Source organism: Rhopalosiphum maidis, chromosome 2, assembly GCF_003676215.2.
Source record: "Rhopalosiphum maidis isolate BTI-1 chromosome 2, ASM367621v3, whole genome shotgun sequence".
Lineage (NCBI taxonomy): Eukaryota > Metazoa > Arthropoda > Insecta > Hemiptera > Aphididae > Rhopalosiphum > Rhopalosiphum maidis.
Genome location: NC_040878.1, coordinates 33,032,525 through 33,053,069, shown reverse-complemented (window position 1 = coordinate 33,053,069; position 20,545 = coordinate 33,032,525). Strand labels below are relative to the sequence as shown.

Sequence of the window (20,545 nt, the reverse complement as noted above, 5' to 3'; positions counted from 1 at the left end):
GCGGTGTCATGTCTCTGAATCGGTTCTGGACAATGTTTTAAGATATGTGTATTACGAATTCGTTGATAACACAAAAGACGATGTTTTGTTTATAGGCAAGTGCCTATATCACGCACAGTATAATGGATACATTTTTAGACAAACTGGCTGCAGTAACTGTGTAAAAAAAAAATTATAGTAATATGTTATATTAGACACGCGAAAGGCGCATTGTAATTGTCGGTAGCAGTGGAGAAAACAGTAAAACACTGTACACATACACTACAGTCATATCATGTATATGAATATAACATGCGGATTCATCAAAATTAATCCAACTAAGTGCAATTATACGGATGTATATAATATACAGGATGATTCAAAAGTCTTCATTCGATAAACTATTGTAATCATCAACCGTAAATTTCATGTAAAATAGCAATAAATACCGTGTAAAGATGAGATAGGTAGTCGAGTTTTTTTCTTCTTTTTTTTGTTACTAATACTTATAAGTATTTATAAAAATTAGCGAAATGCTGTCAGTTAGTGTCGAAATCGACGAATAATAATAATACAAAAAAATCCGTTTTTTAAGTACCGTATAAAAGTATACCGGGCGGCCTGTCAGACCGTACTAAACATATTGTTTTATCATATACTATATATAAAAATCTAATTATTTTACAAATAAATTGTACTTCACATAATCCCAGATTATCATATTTATTTTTAAAGTAATATACATTTTTGAAATAGGATAAAGATTTTTGAATCATCCTATACATCACAGACTGGCGTCGTTAATTAAATCATGTCGTATAATGTGATAATAATATTATTTTATATCCCACTGCATCCCGGGAAACATAAGATCGGCACTGCACGGTCAACGGCGTTTGTGGGCAACGCTCACGGCCCGGAACGTGCATAAAAGAACCGAGCTCGCGGTCAGTCGACATCACTGCAAACACATACTTTGGCTCGAAGTCGTCAGTTCGCTGTTTATACGATCATCACGAATCCGTCAGCTGTCGATCTTCTCCGCAATCGTTTTTGCAGTTCTCGTTGCGTCTATCAAAAGTTAATATAATTTAAAAACACGTCAATCACGATGACATCAAACCCACTGGTCGTTTGCACTACAGTAGCCGTTCTGTGGTTGTCGTGTGCCTCCACCGCCGCCGACGTATTTCCTGCGGTCAGTCAAGTCGTGTCCTCCAACACCGCTGAAGAACTCAGCCTAGCCGATATTTCACGGGTAATCGACGCCCAAGAGCTGCTGATGTCGTCTAGCACACCGTTTGACTTGTTGGGCGCTTTGATTACTGGAAACGATGGTGGTGATCTGGCCGAAGGTAAGACACAATCCCCAGACACGCACGTCCGACCTGTACAATTTAACTGAACTGAAACATTACTTATACTTGTTATAACTATTATATCCGGCGAAGTATTAGATACGAATGTCACGTGACATCGAACCATTTTGCTATTCGATAGAAAACGTTTTCGCGTTGTCACAAATTTATATAGTTACTTAGTTACACCGCGATAATCCATATAATATGAATACAGTAAATTCCCGTTACAACGAATACCATTTACCAATACAACGAAAAATCCCGTTATAACAAAAGTGATAGAAGTTTCCTGCCAAAAAGCAGGAATTATAAAATTTCTTTACAACGAAATTTCGGTTATAACAAAAAAAAAAATCAGTCCCCTGGAGTTCGTTATAACGGGATTTTACTGTATAAAGTTATAAAAGTATTAAGTGTATAAAGTTTTTGACGTTTTTGTTATTCACAAATTCAAACCGTCTACATTTTATTTTTTACATTCTTAACGGAAGACTTACGATAAAATGTATCCCTAGAAATATATTTACGCGCAATCGATGTAAAGAAGAACCACTATTGACTTAACTGCATGACAATCCGAAATCTTGTGAATATATGATTATATACAGATTGTATATAGATTATTGTTTATTTTGATTTTTAATGCAATTAAATATTATAATATATCTATAATAACAATAATAATTCGATTATTGAATCAGATAAAACCGTTAATAAATAAAATCAATATTTTCATAATATTATAATATAACATGGTAGATAATTAGATAATAATATAGTATATTATAATACAATAGCTATAACTATTATTAGTTATTATAATATAATTCATATGTTATTATTATTATTATTTTATTTTTGATTCAACATCAACTTTAAGCTTAACAAAAATCTAAAAATATAAAATATTTAAAACAAATTATTTTCCCCACAAGAAGGATATATGATGTTTTTGTTTTTAATAATAAAATGTAGTAATTCATAATATAATATATCGATTCAATATGGGAATATCAAAAATTAATGACGAAATACAAACTTATGGAAACTAATAATAATAATCTAAAAATATAAAATTTTTATTTTCGTCTTGCCCGTGGCCTTATTAATTTGTGTCCAAAAATGTTTCCAACTATTGCCTTAGGTTAAAAGTTTTTAGGAGGAATAAATTCTCTGTAAACAAAAACAGAATTGTATTATTATTGAAATATTTATTTTTCTTGCTTTGAAAAATATACATTACATATGACGTATACTTTAATATAATAATAGATATATATATTTTTAAATTAGTATCACATTATTTTCTATTATATGGACATAATATGGTACTCATTTAAAATACAATAAGAAAGTTTTGAGATCTATAACGGACGCGACAAATACTGTTCTAAATTGAAAAAAAGTATTAAATAAGTCAAAATGGTGTTATTGTTATTTTGTTTATAGATATTTAGATTATTATACTTCGACTTATAATAAAATGTTCATACATTTTGTAAGTACATTTTTCAGTCTTGAAACTTTAATAATTTCTTAAAAACAATTTATTGTATTCATTGTGTGCAAGTTCTCGTAATTAGGTTCTAGTTATAAATAAATTGTATAAAACAATATTTTTATTATTGTAAATTATGGTTTAAGATGAGTATTGAAACTGAATACTAATGATATAATATAATAGTATAAAATAATGAGGGAAATAAAGCAACAAATAACTTAAGTTTTAAAAATGTTAAATAAATACTAAATATATATATACAGCGAAACTCCCATATAACGAAGTCGAAAAAGCAACAAAAATAATTCGTAATATGGAGGTATTTGTTAAATAGAATTACGTATTCAGTATAACAATGAAGGTCTTACAGTTCTTTAAAATATTTCGTTAAACAGAAAATTTCGTAAAATGGAAATTCGTTGTATGGAAGTTTGACTGTATTATATATTTATAAATATATACTTTATAACTATATAACTATATGTATGCGTATGTATGCGTGTGTGCTTATGTATGCTTCATGTGCTTTGATATGTTTTAAATCACAACCTTTAGAAATGATGGTTACGAATTATATCAGGTTTATATTATATACCTAAAGGTTATATCATAATATTCAAAATATAATATACTATGGAAAGTATGAAGACATGAAGTATACCTAGAATTATAGTGCGTTAGAGCAATGGCGAGTATGCGTATGCAGATTTGAAGGAATGGCATATGTTTACTATTTGATTTATAATTTTGTGTTATTGTTTCAATAATACATTTTAAGGTAATACAAATTATTCTTAAGTACCTCGTGATTATATTGGAAAGTGAACGAGAGACGAATGCGTACTTGACGAAAGAGGTCATTGTTTTGAAAATTCTCAGCAATCGCCGAGAAAGTGGAAAAAGAACTAAAAATGAGCGATATATTTAATTACTTAATTTATTATTCATATAATTTATTTTTTATGCGTGGTAAATACAAGTTCTAGTTTGATAATAATATTTTTTTTGAAAAATTAATAAAAACTAATTAAATTTTAGACGTCAAAACTTAAAATGTCTATTTAGATTGATCGTAAATGTAAAATAATGTAATTAACTATTTACTTCATACAATTTAATATTAATATAGTTAATTTTTTTATGCCCTTTTAAAACTATTATAAACACAGAAAACCAGAATAAATAGATTTACTATATAATAATATATTTTATTAGTGAAATTAAAAGTTTTTTAAATATAAAATATGAAAATGATGATCAATTTTTCATAGTAAAATAACAACGCCACACCAATTTGTGTTTACTGATGTGAGCGAAGCGTGATGAGTACCGCATATAAATTAATTGTATATTTATTCGAATTTTTAATTATATATAATATTATGCATATCATTACTTGTTTACACGTGTAATTTTCTTTATAATTATGTTGATATTACCACGAGCAATGAGTATTATATGAGACTTTTGTAATTAATTAATACCTAATATAAGTGAAATGAAAACGTTTCTTTAAATTCAAGTCTAAAGGAGATTGATAAAAGCAGTGCTATAACCAGCCTTTATTTTAAACTATATTTAATTTCTGTAACCATTTTTTTTTTTTTTTTTTTTTAAATAATTAAATACAAAGTCGGTTAATAATTTAGGTCACGTATCAACCAATTCCTTATTCAGTCTTAGAAACATTCAAATAAATACATCAATTTTTGTTTTATTTTAATTTTTTGTTAGTGTTATTATTTTATTTTATTGTAAACCCTTAACTTAAAATTGTACTCGTCAATAATTATCTTGTTATTTATTTTATACATCCTCGATCTTGAGTAATAAAATCAATATCATATTTTCATTTATTTATTATATCTAAAGATTTTTCTGTATTAGTGGTAAAGATTTTTTTTTTTAATTTTATGATTTTTCATGTTCAGTGCCTTTAAATACAATTAATGATCAATGTGAGTTATTTTACTTTGTTCAAAAATAAATATTACAATTAATACAAAATATAATATTATAATTTAGTATGAAATACTCTGCAGATATCAAAATTATCCTTAGCACATATAAGAGAAATACTCTAAAGCTCTAAAATTACTCGTCTGAATTTAAAATAAAATATAATATATATTATTATTAAAAGAAAAATTTTTGCTTATTAATGTGCATTTAATAGAGTTATAACAATGGTAAGAAAAAATGTGTCACTAGAGAAAAAAATTTTTAAATCCATACAAAATTTTAGAATTTGAAAATATTATGTCTTCATAGGTGTATCGAAACAAAAATTGCACCAATCAGGATTAGAATTAAATATTAATACATCATAATCTAAATAATCTAATTATGCAAAATGTATACATTAAAATACGTGCCTATACTTTTAAAATTATAATTTACGTGTAACTTGACGTATTGTCCCACGACACTTACAAAATCTAAAAATGTAGGTTCAATTGATAAAATAACATCACAAAAATAATAGAGTGACTACTAGTGAATTCTTGCAGTGGCGGTGTTTCATCGTGAAACGATTGTACTAGGTGAATTTAATACTTGACATAATGACATGTTTGTTTCGTGTGCAGGTCGGGGCAAAAAGCCCAAACCGGCGAAGATAGCCATGATGATGGCAGGTACGGCGGCCGCCAGCATGCTGATGATGAAGGCCATGGCTGCGATCAAGCTGTTCATCATACACGCGTTTTTCGCCACCAAGCTCGGACTGGTGATCGGCGCTTACCTGTTGGTGTGCAAACTGATGGAAATGAAACAGCCGCCGGCCAAGAAGTCAGTGCAGGTCAAATGGGTGTCGGCGCCTTCGCATTTTGACGAGCATCCTCCGCAGATGCCGCCCATGGCGTCCCACTATCCGGACGCCGGTCAGTCGTCTTACGAACCGCACCAGGAGCTGCAGCAACAGCAACAGCAATCACCCGACCAGTACGGACCGCCGCCACAACAGCAACAGTACATGTCGTACGGTGACTTCGGCGGTGGTAACGGCGGAGATATGCAGGCGCACTATTCACACGTGAGTCCGGTCACGTACAGGCCGACGGCCAACCGCAATCAGTCGGACAATATGGTCAAGTCTACGGGCAGAACTAAGAAATAGAACGAACCTGATGCCCCGCCGCTGACGACGCTCGTACAACTATTACCTACTACCTACTGTACAACAGGGCCAGTTTTTATTTTTATAAAAATATTCAACATCATGTGCCTGTTATACAGCGCGTGTTTTGTCTCTCTACACTCAAGCCCCAATTGATTAATTAACTAAAATCCACGGCCCTAAGAAAATTTCACCACAACGCCATTGACGCACACACACAAACACTAGTCTTCGTTTATCGACCCAACTCTGTAAAAACGTAAAACCGATTTCACAACAATAATTATATATTAATGGAATAATGTATATTGAACCGACAACGGTGATCTAAGTGTAGAGCGAGTTGTACATACATCATGGAATATTGCATATTTTTCGCCACATGCATGACTAATTTTTAATTTATTACTCGTACTAAAATATTGTATAATTAATTTAATTATTTATTTATTTATTTGTTTGTTTGTTTGTTTATGAACATTCTAATATGCGGACAATTCGACGTGTTAATAACGTAATACGTCGACTCCGTTTTGCTCAAAAAAAGAAAAACACATAATAAACTGTCATTTTTGTCAAATTGTGTTTATTTTATTACAAAATTGTATACATGGTTTTTATATTCCATTTGTATATACGTTAGACATACCTCGGCAGGTAACGATTTATGTTATGAATCATTACATTTAAAAATTGCTTGTAAATATGGTACGTGCCTTGTGTTCCGTTGTATTTCTAAAAATCTATACATAACTCACACTACAGACTACGGTAAATTATTTGATTCAATAACGTTGTGTTAAAATGAAATAATATTAATAATTATAGTTACAAATAGTATTAAACATACACATTAATAATAAATTGTGTAGTTCACGAGCCATTGACTTTGTATAAAGACGGGAGTAGATTTTAATAAAAATAAGATATTATTAGCTAAATTAACAAAACAATGAAATATCTAATTTAATTCTTTATCTAAATATCAAATAACTTTAATCGTCTACACTACTGCACACGATTAACGTTGGATATTTTACATCAAATAAATACTTATATAGTTTGTAAGATATATTATATGGATGACATGACATGTAATAAATAGGTGGGTAATATAAATATATAAAAAATATTCAATATATAATATTAGATATCAAACAAACTTAAATTTAACGCAATAAATAAAATATAAATAATAAATAACGTGATTTTCTTGTTTTAGTTTAAATAAATTAATTAATAGACGTTCAGAGACTACACTGGACGCCGGATGTGCTAACGACCAGGTGCTGACTAAACGTTTGGATAGGCATTCTACAGTAGAGTACAGGACTTGAGTTCATCATTTGATGTATATGTAGTTACCTATATCTGTATAAAACAAAAACATAAAAAACGAATTATAATGTATTTAGTTTAGGCTCTATTAACCGCGCTTCCGAGTCTATATCTAGATACCAGAACGCTTTTTGTATTCTGAGATGATAACTTTTTTCTGTAGTTGATGAGCTTAAAAATATTTTATATAACATTTGCAAAATGTTCTTGTTTTACTTTTTTTTATACATTTGACGAATTTAATCATAACATAATTACATTAAAAATTATTTGTTGTACATTTTACACGTCATAAGGTTATACGAAACAACCAATACGCTATTTTTACTATACATTAATTTGTTCTATTAAAAAATTGGCATTGCAGTGTTTATAAATAAGTACACAAAAAAGTAAAATATACTCGATATATATAAGAAATTAAATGCTTGAAAAATATTTATAAATAATATTTTTAATGAAAATAAAAAAAGGGTTTGTGTGATTGGTATCTTGCGTTATTGCTTTTATAAATCATAATAAATGTTTTAGTTGAACACAGAAAACGATTATCTACACTAAAGGAGACAAATACAATATGTAAAAAATTTAATTCAGTCCATTAAGTTAAAACATAAGAACGTTAAGTTAGTTATTTATATTAATTAATAAATATATTAGTTATTTATAATAAAAATATTTGTGTAGGTAACATTTTCTTTTCATCTATTCTAACTTGATAATTTTCACGATTATACATATTATTTTTTTTTTTTTTGTGCATATTGGTCTTTGCCGTTTTAATTTTTAATTTTAATCTGTAAGTTATTTTTAAAATTTTTTTCCTGATATTTTCTGACTCTCTTGATTTGTTGTTAATATATAATTACAAAATTAAACAAATACATGTAAGTACAGTGTACATATAATTTGTATCAAATTAGTATCAAATCAATTTTTAATTTTTGATCTTAAAGATAGTTTTTTAAATCATTCAGAAACGTTGATTTATAACAACGGTCACGCAAACTATTTATCATAAAGTCAATTTTAAAATTAGCTAATTAGCATAAAAAGAACATAAAAAAAAAATTAACTAATCCATTAATTAATCAACAACTTACCTAATACTGACGAAGTAGTATCTACTGGCCTTGTCCGGAGTAAGCCATATTGTGTGCTGCCTCCGACGACGAACGACCCCATCCCGCAGAGCTGTAAGAGTCACTGCCATGAGACTCGTGATGCGGGTGGGCTACCACCTCATACGTAACGTGTTTCTGTTGGCTGAACAATTTTTTCAGACCGATGACAGTGGCTAACAGGAAAGCGAGCTTGCTGACCAATAAAGCTTTACCCACGAGCAAGGCGAGTACTTTAAACGCCATGACCTTAAGCATGCCCATTTTCATCATCATGGCGGCCATCATGGGTCCCATGTTTTTGTTTTTACCCCTTCCTGTAAAATCGAAACAACATGGTCATGGTAATGATCAAAATAAAATAACTTACACTTTTATTATTTATAAATATTATACTAGGTAACCATTATTTTACAAAACTGATTAAAACGTTTTAATTGTATCTATGTATGGGAACTACCGGCATCTTCTATTATAATAAACTATGTTGTCTATATATACACATTTATATTAATATATTCTAGGGTCTAAACTCTAAAGTCTATTGACTAGATCAAACTTTGAACATTTGATGCATGGATAATATTATCTGCCAAGAAAAAAAATGTATGGCGATTGTGGCGATATAGTCGGCTATGTAGTATTATTGTACTGTTTTATGGGTGACCGGTCAAAATATCTTCGAAATAATGTCTTTGGTCAAAATATCTTTAAACAAAAATATCTTTGAACAAAATATCTTTTATACTGATTTTTATAAGCTTATAAGCTATTATATATTATATCATTATGATTATATCTACAATCGACATTTTATATTTTATAATAAATAGTATTTTAAAATAGTCGTTAGTTTACTGATTGCAAGGTATTTACTACATGTACAAATGTACAATATGTTCAGGTTATGCCATTAAAATAAAAATGGTAGAGGCATTATATTCTGTTTATTAGTTGGGATTTTCGTAACTTAACTGTAGCTGGGCGCCTGAGCATTTTAGCAGGTTTGTACATCATTAAGCTATAAGAGTTTTTACTTGTCACTTGTTAGCTAATTTTTGATTTTTGACTTTTGTTTAAGTATGACTCTTACTTTTATTAAAAGTCAAAAAGGTAATAATCTATTATTATATAACGGATATCTCCACATTTTTTATAATAATGGTAAAAACAAATATAATTGGCGCTGCACTGAGTACAATAAATATAAATGCACTTCATGTTTTACAAGTACTAAAGATGAAACAGGTAATTATTGTATTATAAAAATATCATTATTTACAAAGTATATTTATTTATACACATAATATTAAAGGAATCCTATCATTCTCATGCTACAAACGGTGCCAAAATTCAAATAAGAAAAAATTTTGGGAAAAATCAAAGATGATGCTAAAAGTAATCAAGTGTGCACAAGGAAATTGATTAGTGAAGCTGTTACTAATGTTCCATTAGTGGTTGCAACTCAATTACCAAGCCAGACATTGATTTCTCGAACAATCTGTAGAGTGAGATCTAAAGTTCAAGTTTGTCCTCAAAATCCATTAACAGTTAACGATTTAAATATACCTTTCGGATATCAGATAGTTAATAATAAACAATTTTTACTTTACGACAATAAAAACATTACAAATTCGACATCTATGTGCACTTGCTTATGTTTCAATAAATAAAAGTGTACAATATTTTAATGATTTAATTGAATCAAATTATTTTGTTGAAAACGAAGATGTTTTATCCATGGTGCTTAATTATTTTGAGGATACGTGGATCGGACGTCCCAACCGTCGAAATGGTCGACGCCCGCCAATATTTAGTATCAATATGTGGAATTCCTATGAATCAGTAATACAGGATCTTCCGCGTACGAATAATTCGGTAGAAGGATGGCATCATGCTTTCAATGCAGCACTTGGAGCAAACCATGTTTCAATATGGAAATTCATACGCTTCTTAAAAAAAGAACAAGTGTTACAAGAGGTATTTATATTTTATCTTATTTAAATTTAATTAACAAGTAGAATAATTACGTGATATCAGGTTCGATTGGAAAAACGATTATCGGGAGAATCAAGTCCACCATGCCGTAAAAAGTACAACGATCATAATATAAAAATAAAAAAAATTGTGGAAAATTGCCCAGAAATACCAACAGTTCAATATTTAAGGGGTTTATCTTACAATATTCAGTATTAAGTAATAGGTACTAATTTTAATTTAATTAATTAAGTTTTTAATATTAATGATAATAATAATTTTACCTATATTTTTGGCTTTTGAAGAGATGTTACTTTTTACCTATTTTTTATACTTATAATATGTGTAACAATTTATTAAATTAATTATATGAATACATTTTTTTTTTTTAATCAATTTAAAAGATATATTGATCAAAGATATTTTCACAAAAGATATTTTTACCGAGTTATTTTGACCTAAGATATTATTTCGAAGATATTATGACATGGAACCGTTTTATGCCTATAGTCAACCCTTGATGCGGTACAACTACAATATTATTATACTATTTCGGTTAATTGTATACGCGTTACCTATAACTTGTCTGCAGCTGAGATGCGCTGAATTACAAAAAAATAATCTAATATTTTCACGCTGGTCGCCGACCGGATTTTTCCTGTCTACGAGGATTCAGGAAACATTCCCAGAGCTGTTCGGACCTACCTTTAAAATATTATATAGCATATTATGTTTTGTGTATATATGTATATATATCTAAGTATATACTTAATTTTATATATACAACTAACTCGACTAAGTACATACTATTCCCAATGGCAGCCGCCGCCGCGGTAGTCGTTCGCATAGTCCTCCCGCCCACCCGCGGGTAATCGTTCGTTTCCATTGTTGTCAACTCTCGGACGAAAATTAAACGTTAATAATTCGAAAAGAAAAGTGCATTGTGTCTAACCTAGTTGTATTGTTGCGCGTCTGTGTGTGTATATATGAGTGTGAGTGCCCGTGTGCATGTGGGGTTGTGCGTGAGTGTGTGTGTGTGTGTGATGATAATTGACGATAGAGAATCGATGCGAAAACGATGTGTCAAATCGTTAGTTCCCGTCACGTAGGTACAGTGCTGCGGACCAGTGATAGAATTTCAAATGATAATAATACTATTATTATTATTATTATTATTATTATTATGTGGTTGACGACGACGACATGTGTACACGATGATGGTGTGGGAACGTAGGTATATTTAATCAACTCGCACATACAACTGTAGATGGAAGAATATCGAATGGACCTATGTCGAATTTGATCACCATACAGTGTTTAACACGAAAACGACTTTCTGAACGGCCGCAAAATCAGTTTCGAAAAATAGATACGTATTGACGTTTTCATTAGGTGCCATAATGTATCGTACCGGACGAAAGTAAAAACATTTCAATTGAAATATTTCAGAAATGATTTTACACGCTCCGGTAAGTCAAAAAATTGTATCAAATGGCGAAAGTGCTTAAATGCTCGTTATAATAATCATATGTATTACGATTGTTTGCGATGATGCGAAGTGTCCGCATAAGACATTTCAGAATTAAAACAACAATTAGACTTCACGCACAAATGTCACGCAGTCGTCGTTAAATATGACAGAAAGATAATTTATATATATAATATATAAAATATAGTTATTAGACCTTGATTTTCTTAATATAAGCCTAATGTCCAATCAAGTGTTTCCAATATCGGACATCGAGAAAGTGAAATTAAATATCAGTTAATAATTTATGGCTTTCAAATAATCCATTCGACTGATAAACGGTAATTATTGGGAAAAAACATTATAAGCACTTACCATGTCATAAAATCAACTTAAACGTAGTACCATAATTATAATTCAGGCCAATTAATACATACGACACGTTTTGAAATTATTCGCGTATAACGACATTTCAATGTATATTTTACTAATTGAAAACAAATTGTTAGAATACGTGTTACGCATATAGTTAACGATGTGTGTATGTTAAATGTACATTAAAGATAAAACTATACTACTTATAATATATTGTAGTAAGTGAAAGTTAAATGTTTGGATGATTTTAAATGAATCTAATTCATAATAATGGTGACAGATCTCATTATAATTACGAGCTGATTAAGCGAGCCGATTAAGTTCGTATGGATGGAATCCTGATTTTAAGAATCATTCGTCTGAGTAAACAAGCCATATTTTTTAATTTATAGTACTACACATATGATATAGTCCAATTATAGGCCTGATAAAAAAATAAAAACATTTTAAATACATGATTTCAAGAGTATGAGGTATACTCAAAATAATAATATTATATTTTTATAATTTCTGAAAATATCGGTTTATTTAAGCCTTTTTATTATATCTATACAATATATGATACAATCATTAATAACAGTATTCATTGAAATAGAATGTTTTAGCTGTTTAAATATTTTAATTAAAATTGTTTCAATTAGGAAATACCTACATTACACCTATTATAGAAAAATATAATAATATTACATATTATAATTATATTGTTTTCATTCATCTTGAACCTAAAGTTACTCATAGGTGGTTAAAAATTAATAAATTATAATAATAATAATAATAAATTATATTTAAATGAACTACTTATATAGCCGTTTATATAAAACATATATAAAATATTAAGAGTTTGCTTATGAATGTGTATAAAAAAATAATAAATGGAACTAAAGATATATTCTATTTAACATTTTTTAAATGCTCTTCTTATTGATTTATTAAAATGATCGTTAAACTATCTTAAATCAATCAAAATCGCAATTTAAAAAATAAATTTTAGCGATTTACAGTACTCATATCAGTTATCACGTTCGGTTGAATGAGCTCTTGATGTTATATAAAACGAGGTTGTTTCTTAATTTTATTATAATATATAAAATATATAAATTTACTAATGAAATCATTATTATTGATATTGTGTAATAGAATGAAAATATTTTTAAAAATAAATGTATTAAAACTAAAAGGCACAACTGTAAAATTGTATGGAATCAAAAGTCAGGTATTAACGATATATAATGTTTGTTATGCCTGATAACGATAGGAATAAAAACATCAAGACAATGAAAATAATATTAAGATGATATAATATTGTACAATTAACATCCGATCGTTCGGAAAATATTGTAAAACTTATTGTTTTGGTTTGTATATTTCTATTGATTTTGTTATTTTAATATATTTATTATAATTATTGGGCATACTTTTACAAAATTTCTAAAACTGAATTGTATTTGTGTATAAAAAATTAATACTTATTATGTATAGAACAGGTACTTAGTTAATTTCTAATATTTTTTCTGTGCTACTGCATTATCAAACTGAATAACACCTCCTAATAAACGGCTAAATAATGTAACGTTATTATTTATTGTTGTACTTTGGGGAAATAAAAAACCAACAACGACAATAATAAGATAAATATTGCTCACCGGATTCACTCAAGTCTTTGCCGGATCTGAACGACATACCAAAGTTGAGGGACCCGTCTTGTTCTGGAGACGCGGACACAACGAAGTCAGCCTCGGGCAGCACCTTGATCTTGAGTGCTCGGGACTGGACGTACCTCCACAGCTTGTCGGCCATCACTTCGCCGAACGCCGACTCATCGGTGTACGATCTAGCCGAGCCGTCTACGCGAACCGATGACTCACCAGTGGAGGCCATATCTTCAGCTGACCCATCTTTCTTTGCGATCTCCATCATGTCTCCAATCTCCAGGTTGTTCTTCTTCATCAACTTGTTCATGTACGTGACCAGCTTCAGCATGACGCAGCTAGACACGTCTCGGGCACCGCACTTGACATTCAACTTCCGCACCAGTTCATCTTCGCGTACCATGTACGACGGTTTGGCGTATTGGTGTTGCTGCTGCAGATGGAGATCGTGGTGTTGCGGCTGCAGATTCACGTCGTTGTTGCCGTCCTGCTGGTCTCGCGGCGGTGGAGGCGGCTGCTGAGGCACGGACGACGGCATTGGCGAACCGGCCGTCAACACGACCACGGCGACAGCCACAAGTGCGAACACAACGACGAATTTTTCGGCAAACATTGTGCGTGAGTACAGTGGATTAAACTGCGGCGAAGAGCGGAATGAAATAAAAAATAAAAGAATCTGTTGATTTATCGATATCGGCACCACTCGTACGATCCGTTTTTACGATTTCAATATTATATTTTAGATGTATCGTTGTACGCGTTCCCGGCGGGTGTCAGCGGACGGACGACGCAGACTACCGGAAAACTGGACGCGAAGCGAGTAAATAATGAACCCATCGTCCGGTGTGGACCCCCTTATATGCCATTTCGTGAGCGGCAACGCAACCGGTCTTTCACTCGCCGCCGCGGCTCCGCGATTCCCTTTCTTCCGGCCCATCTTTGTTCTCATCAAAAGTAAAACGAGCTAGGTATATTATATTATGTCCGAGAGCGATGATTTTGTTACTAATATAATAGTATAACTCAGAGTCCGGAATTGTCGAATCTATTTTGGGTCACGTATACTTACGTTTGGAGATCAAAGTTTTCGAAAAATTTCACTTTACAGTAATAATAATATGGCCATAAAAAAAAATTTTCTCAGGCCGATCGAGGGCATTAATAAAATATAAGCCTTTTAGGTGAGGTGATGTATTTTGTAAGATTTAAAAGTAACATTATTAGCTTCATCCATCAAAGTAATATAATCCTTTTTTTTAATTCGATTAGATTCATTAAACAAAATAAATGTCCTCAACTGTTGATTGACGCGAATATTGAGTGTATAATTTAAAAGGGTAATTAATTTTGAAGTAAAAAATATATGTACACGTCTAAAATTTATAAGTTCCAAATTGTCAACATTTTATTATTGTTAAGAAATAATTAAGAATTTCTTTTCATTCAAATGCAAACAAAATTTAATAAAAATATTTTTAATATTTTTTTAAGACGTCACTTTTGCGCACGTGCTATAGGTTCGCACCCCTGTGATAAATACGTTATTATAATCAAATTTTCACAGCTGTACTACATACTATTATATCTGGCGCGTGACCTTCTTAACGGAGGTACCCGTGGTTATTACAATCGTTGCCATATTATTATCATTATAGTACGCTGTTTCAACCACGTGAAAACCATCGCATTCCGATACTCCGTTAAATTATAAATAATAATCTTATATTACTTATTAGATATTATAGTATAGTGAACATAATATAAATACTCATAGATACCTTTACGTCGGACCGCTCTGCCGATTAGAGATGATTTCCAAGCACACTGTTATAACCGTTGATGATGGGAGTCATCCGGACGGTTAAAAATAATTCCGATCATTAGAAGAAATTATTTTAGAGCTCGACAGCTACATTTAAATTGTCGACAAGATGCCTCGAGTTTTGTATAATGGCGGAGGCGAAGAAATTGCTGTTCAAAATCGCCTAATCAAATACACGAACGAGAGACTAAAGAAAATCGATTATTTTTGTACGGCTAAATTATATAGGATTGACGGCAAGAATCCGTTCAATTAAAAACACACGTTATTATTATAGTAGAACTCTAAATCCGCACTAGTCTCGACTAGGTCAGCATCCAAAGATGATGCGCAGTGGTCGATCATATGATTTATACTAACACGACGAATAATACTTAAATCAGAGTTGAGCAAAATATTATTTAGATATAAATATGTATTCAAATTAGAAATTATTCAAACGATTTTCTAAAAATTATTCGAATAATATTGTTTTTAAATTATTTGAATAATTTTTTATTCGAATAATTATGAAATAATCATTCAAATAAAATATTATCTAAATAATTATTTAAATAAAATTGTATTCGAATGATGCCCAACTCAGACTTAATACATCACAAAAATAACCTATATACCAAAAATTGAAAAATGTATTTATTTTTTCAATATATTTTTATTATAAGTTACATTGAACTATTAATACACAAATTTGGATAATTTAAAACTGGTTTCTAAAAAATTTGGTACTTGTGAATCATACAAATTTTGGCGTCTTAGGCTCCATTAGTATTTTGAAACAGAAATACGTTGTCAAGTAATAGAAAAATTGATAAATACGTTTATTATCTACTCAAACTTCTTTATTTGTAGCTAGTTTTTAGATTTTCTGATAAGTCTGCAGCGTCATGTTTGTATAATCTTAAATTTAATTACCGAATTCTGACATACTTAATACATGATCACTGTTCACTTATCAGTACAATACAAATAATATATTATACCTAGATACGACGCATGAAAAATATTCTATCATACTAACAAACTATTTAATTCAAATAATAGTAACTCAAATAATTTTACATACCTACTTAGCAATAATATTATGTACATATAATATAATAACTTGTTTTAATTATTTAAGTTTGTGATTACTCGTGGTAATATACGCATACTAAAAAAAAGTCGGATTGTTGGGCAAATTGATGGAATTACAATTTCGCGTTTGTAACTTATACTGTAGTTATCACATTTATAAGTGTGCATGTACAATGCTTATTAAAAGTACACTTGTATCATACGTGTATAACCACATAGTACCTAATAGTATTTATACATGTATAAGTACTGTAATTTTCGTGTCACATCATCACCCGTGAAATATGGTCTTTGTAGGGTGAAATCAATAGAAAGAAACAATAACTATAATCGTGTATCCGAGGGCACATTTATGTACGCCGAGAACGATGATTGTCGTCAATGTACAACCGGACGCGTTAATATAATATTCTAGATTATCAAAAACAACCATCTCCTTGAAATCACACGCATTTAATATACACATATATATATACATAATATACGAATAGAAAAAAAAATACGTGATTATACTTCATTTCTATGTATTTTATTTCGTTTCCACGATATTATAATTCACTACAACGACTATACATTTTCTCAGATTTTGTATACGGCTGGTGATCTACTTTTACATATTTTCATTTTATGTTCGTAAAATCGTAAAAACACCAAATACGGATTGCGTGTTTTATATCCTCAAGTCTCTGAAGCTATATATATATATATATATATTACGCAGTGTAGGTATTTAATAATGTTTTCTGTACGTTTGACATACATTTCGATCAATTAGGTACAATGATATATTTTCTATAGGTATCTACGGTTTTATGTTCTCATCGGTGAGGAGACATTTTTTTTACCCAGCCCGGTAATTTGCATAATTAGTTTCAACGTTCGCTATCGTCAATATAATTATCATACACGAGACACATGCACAAGTTGTTATAATATTATGATATTTCAGATCCACAAATTCTCAAACCCAGTACACGACACTTTTGGTGTGCAAGTACAGCAATAATAATACGTGTAGATACTCGTATTATAATAAGCATACACGTCTGATAAGTAGTTATATAGATGAAATTATATTATAATACTGTATTACACGCCGTATTATATCCAAATCGATTTTTTTTTTGACACGGAAAACACATTATTAGTATTATTATTGTTATTATATTGTGCACTAGAAGACCGATTATTTAAGAGTCGCAGCGACATCCTAATAACAAAAATCATTCACTCGCTAGGAATGCCATTTTTACGCGAGAGCGGATTATCTCCGGGATCATTCGATTGTCTAGAACCCACGATGTAGTCAAATTTCATTTATATATTATGTATCGGTATTATTTATACCACATATATTGTATTATACATGAATTCGATTATATTGAATATAGGTATACCACAACCACGGTTGGACCCACAAAATATTTGTTTTTTGAACTAGTCGCAGCTATTTATTCTCTCCACCATTGATCAAAATAAAATCGTGATTTTATCATAAATATTCTTAGCTCTATGATGTATCATATTATGCAAATCGTGTGACTGTAGCTGTACCGTGCACAAGCATTGTCATAAAATTTCAATATTTTTCCGGTAATTTTTTTCTTTTATATACATAAAAGTCTGTAGTTGAACATTTTTTTGCACTATTTATTATGTTATTATCTTTCACATCATTCATGCGAGCATGAAACATATAGATTGTAAATTCGTTGCGATTAGATACATTAATGACATTACACGCGTATTAGCCACTAAAAATATCTATAATATTTTTAAATTGGGATTGTTACTTTAACAATAATAGTTCTAAAATGTTGCTAATTTTTTATTAAATAACATAAATTACACAACTATAACCTAACCAGTATTTCTCTATATTTTATATTTCCCTGTCTGATTAACAAAAAAGTAAAAGTAAATGTAATATATATGTAATAAGTTACCTACTAACAAAGGCGATATTTACGGAGGAGCTTATGATAAGTACCTATATTAAACTGCATCAATTTAAAAATTCAATCGTTTTATTATCATATTATTTTCGTTTTTCCCTTTTTATTAGCCACTGACTTTTCTGTGTTAATTCTAATAATACAACTTTCTAGATGAATTATTAATGTATTATATATTCTATTAATTTTTAATTTTTATAATTATACATAAATGTAAGTTTACTGTATGGTATACCTAAAGTATGTATTAAACCTGGTATAGGTATACTATATTTATTGAATTATTATTATTATTGGAATATTATTATTTATATTAATAGAATAATGTTTAGTTAATATCTACTTTCAAATTCAATGTTTATATTTTTGAGAGACAGACCGTTTTTTTTAAACTAAATAAATACTATATATACTACGATACATACTATAGTGAGACATAAATAGCATACGAAACTCGCAAATACAATCTATATAATTCATATTTGTAACTGCGCCTAAATGTAAATTTCGTTTTTTAATATATTCAAATAATAACGAGTTTCACAAGAGTATATACACATAAGTAGGTATAGATTCATCTAAAAAAAGATAAAAGCAATTAACAAATCGTTATCAAGCATACAACATTTAGCATCACTTTAATTAATTTGATACTGAAACACTGATAAATCAATATAGAAATCATTGGAATGCAGCATAGAAAAAAAATTAAAAATAGGAGAAATTCTCATAATAATCTTCTATCTATTAACTACATAATATTGTAAATTATTCTACTACGTATAAAGTATTAAATAACACAACTCATTATGATAATCAAATGACTATTTACCATTTACTCGTACAAATGTTAGAAAAGACAAATATTAATTTGGCTTAAGATTTAAAAATAAACACATATATTGAGCTACTAATATGCCAAAATTCAAAATTTATAATATATCTGTCTATAGGATAAATTTAAGCCTAACTAAAAAAATCAATTTAATGAGTCTGAGACTCTAGGTGACATTTATTTTTCTTAATATTCCCAAAGGTCAGTACAATTATTACATTTAATAATAAAATAGTCATACAAATTATATTACCTATTATAATATATTAATATTGCAAAACACAGAAGGAACAGAAATAATGCGTTTTTTAATGTTTGAACGATTGTACAAAAAAAAAAAGAAAAATTTAAATGTATGGTGATCGTTTAAAAACGCACAGCATGAATACAAAACGATTTTAATACTTTATAACAGTCGTTATTGAAAGCTATATAATATAAATAATGTAACATAAGGATTCTGGTTGGTCGAGGATTTACCCAGCCATATACGATGTGCATTTTATCGTCACGCGGAAGCAGTAGTGTTTCGTGCATGAACTCTGCATCGAAGACAACAACGATAACGATGATTATGTACTGCAGCTGTGCTATTAAAAATAGAAAAAAGTTAGAAAATGTAAGAAAAAATACGTCGTGCACACATGCACGCGCTCAGTGTATAAACAGACATAGAGGCATCATGCGTTATACGCGTAAGTATACCACGTCGGCCGCCGCAGCTCGTTTCTTGAGACGAAATATATCGCGAGATGGTCACCCTAAGATATATAATGAATAATGATAATAAACAAACAAAACGGTCGTTACACGTATTTGGCACGCGGCGGCTTGTTAGCTTAGAGGAAACAAATAAGACTAATAATTAGTCGAAAACCTATATATACAGTCGAGTCCTACATCTAAGTGAAAGTTTGGGAAAACTTTATAACACCATATTATTATTTTCAATCCGTCGTAAATAGACGC

The 20,545-nt window shown here is 29.8% G+C and overlaps 2 protein-coding genes across 2 annotated transcripts; one reads left to right on the top strand and one right to left on the bottom strand.

The window, feature by feature from the left end:
• The first annotated feature begins 873 nt into the window (after window positions 1-873).
• Window positions 874-6,483, top strand: LOC113553224. The gene is made up of 2 exons (XM_026956438.1): window positions 874-1,334; window positions 5,430-6,483. Exons 1-2 carry the CDS (start codon window positions 1,091-1,093, stop codon window positions 5,957-5,959), a joined length of 774 nt encoding a protein of 257 aa, XP_026812239.1. The 5' UTR covers window positions 874-1,090; the 3' UTR covers window positions 5,960-6,483.
• A 40-nt stretch (window positions 6,484-6,523) lies between these two features.
• Window positions 6,524-14,710, bottom strand: LOC113553223. The gene is made up of 3 exons (XM_026956437.1): window positions 13,882-14,710; window positions 8,401-8,735; window positions 6,524-7,330 (listed from the first exon to the last, which is right to left on the bottom strand). The coding sequence occupies exons 1-2, from the start codon at window positions 14,498-14,500 to the stop codon at window positions 8,422-8,424; spliced, it is 933 nt and encodes a 310-aa protein (XP_026812238.1). The 5' UTR covers window positions 14,501-14,710; the 3' UTR covers window positions 6,524-7,330; window positions 8,401-8,421.
• Between the last annotated feature and the right edge of the window lie 5,835 nt (window positions 14,711-20,545).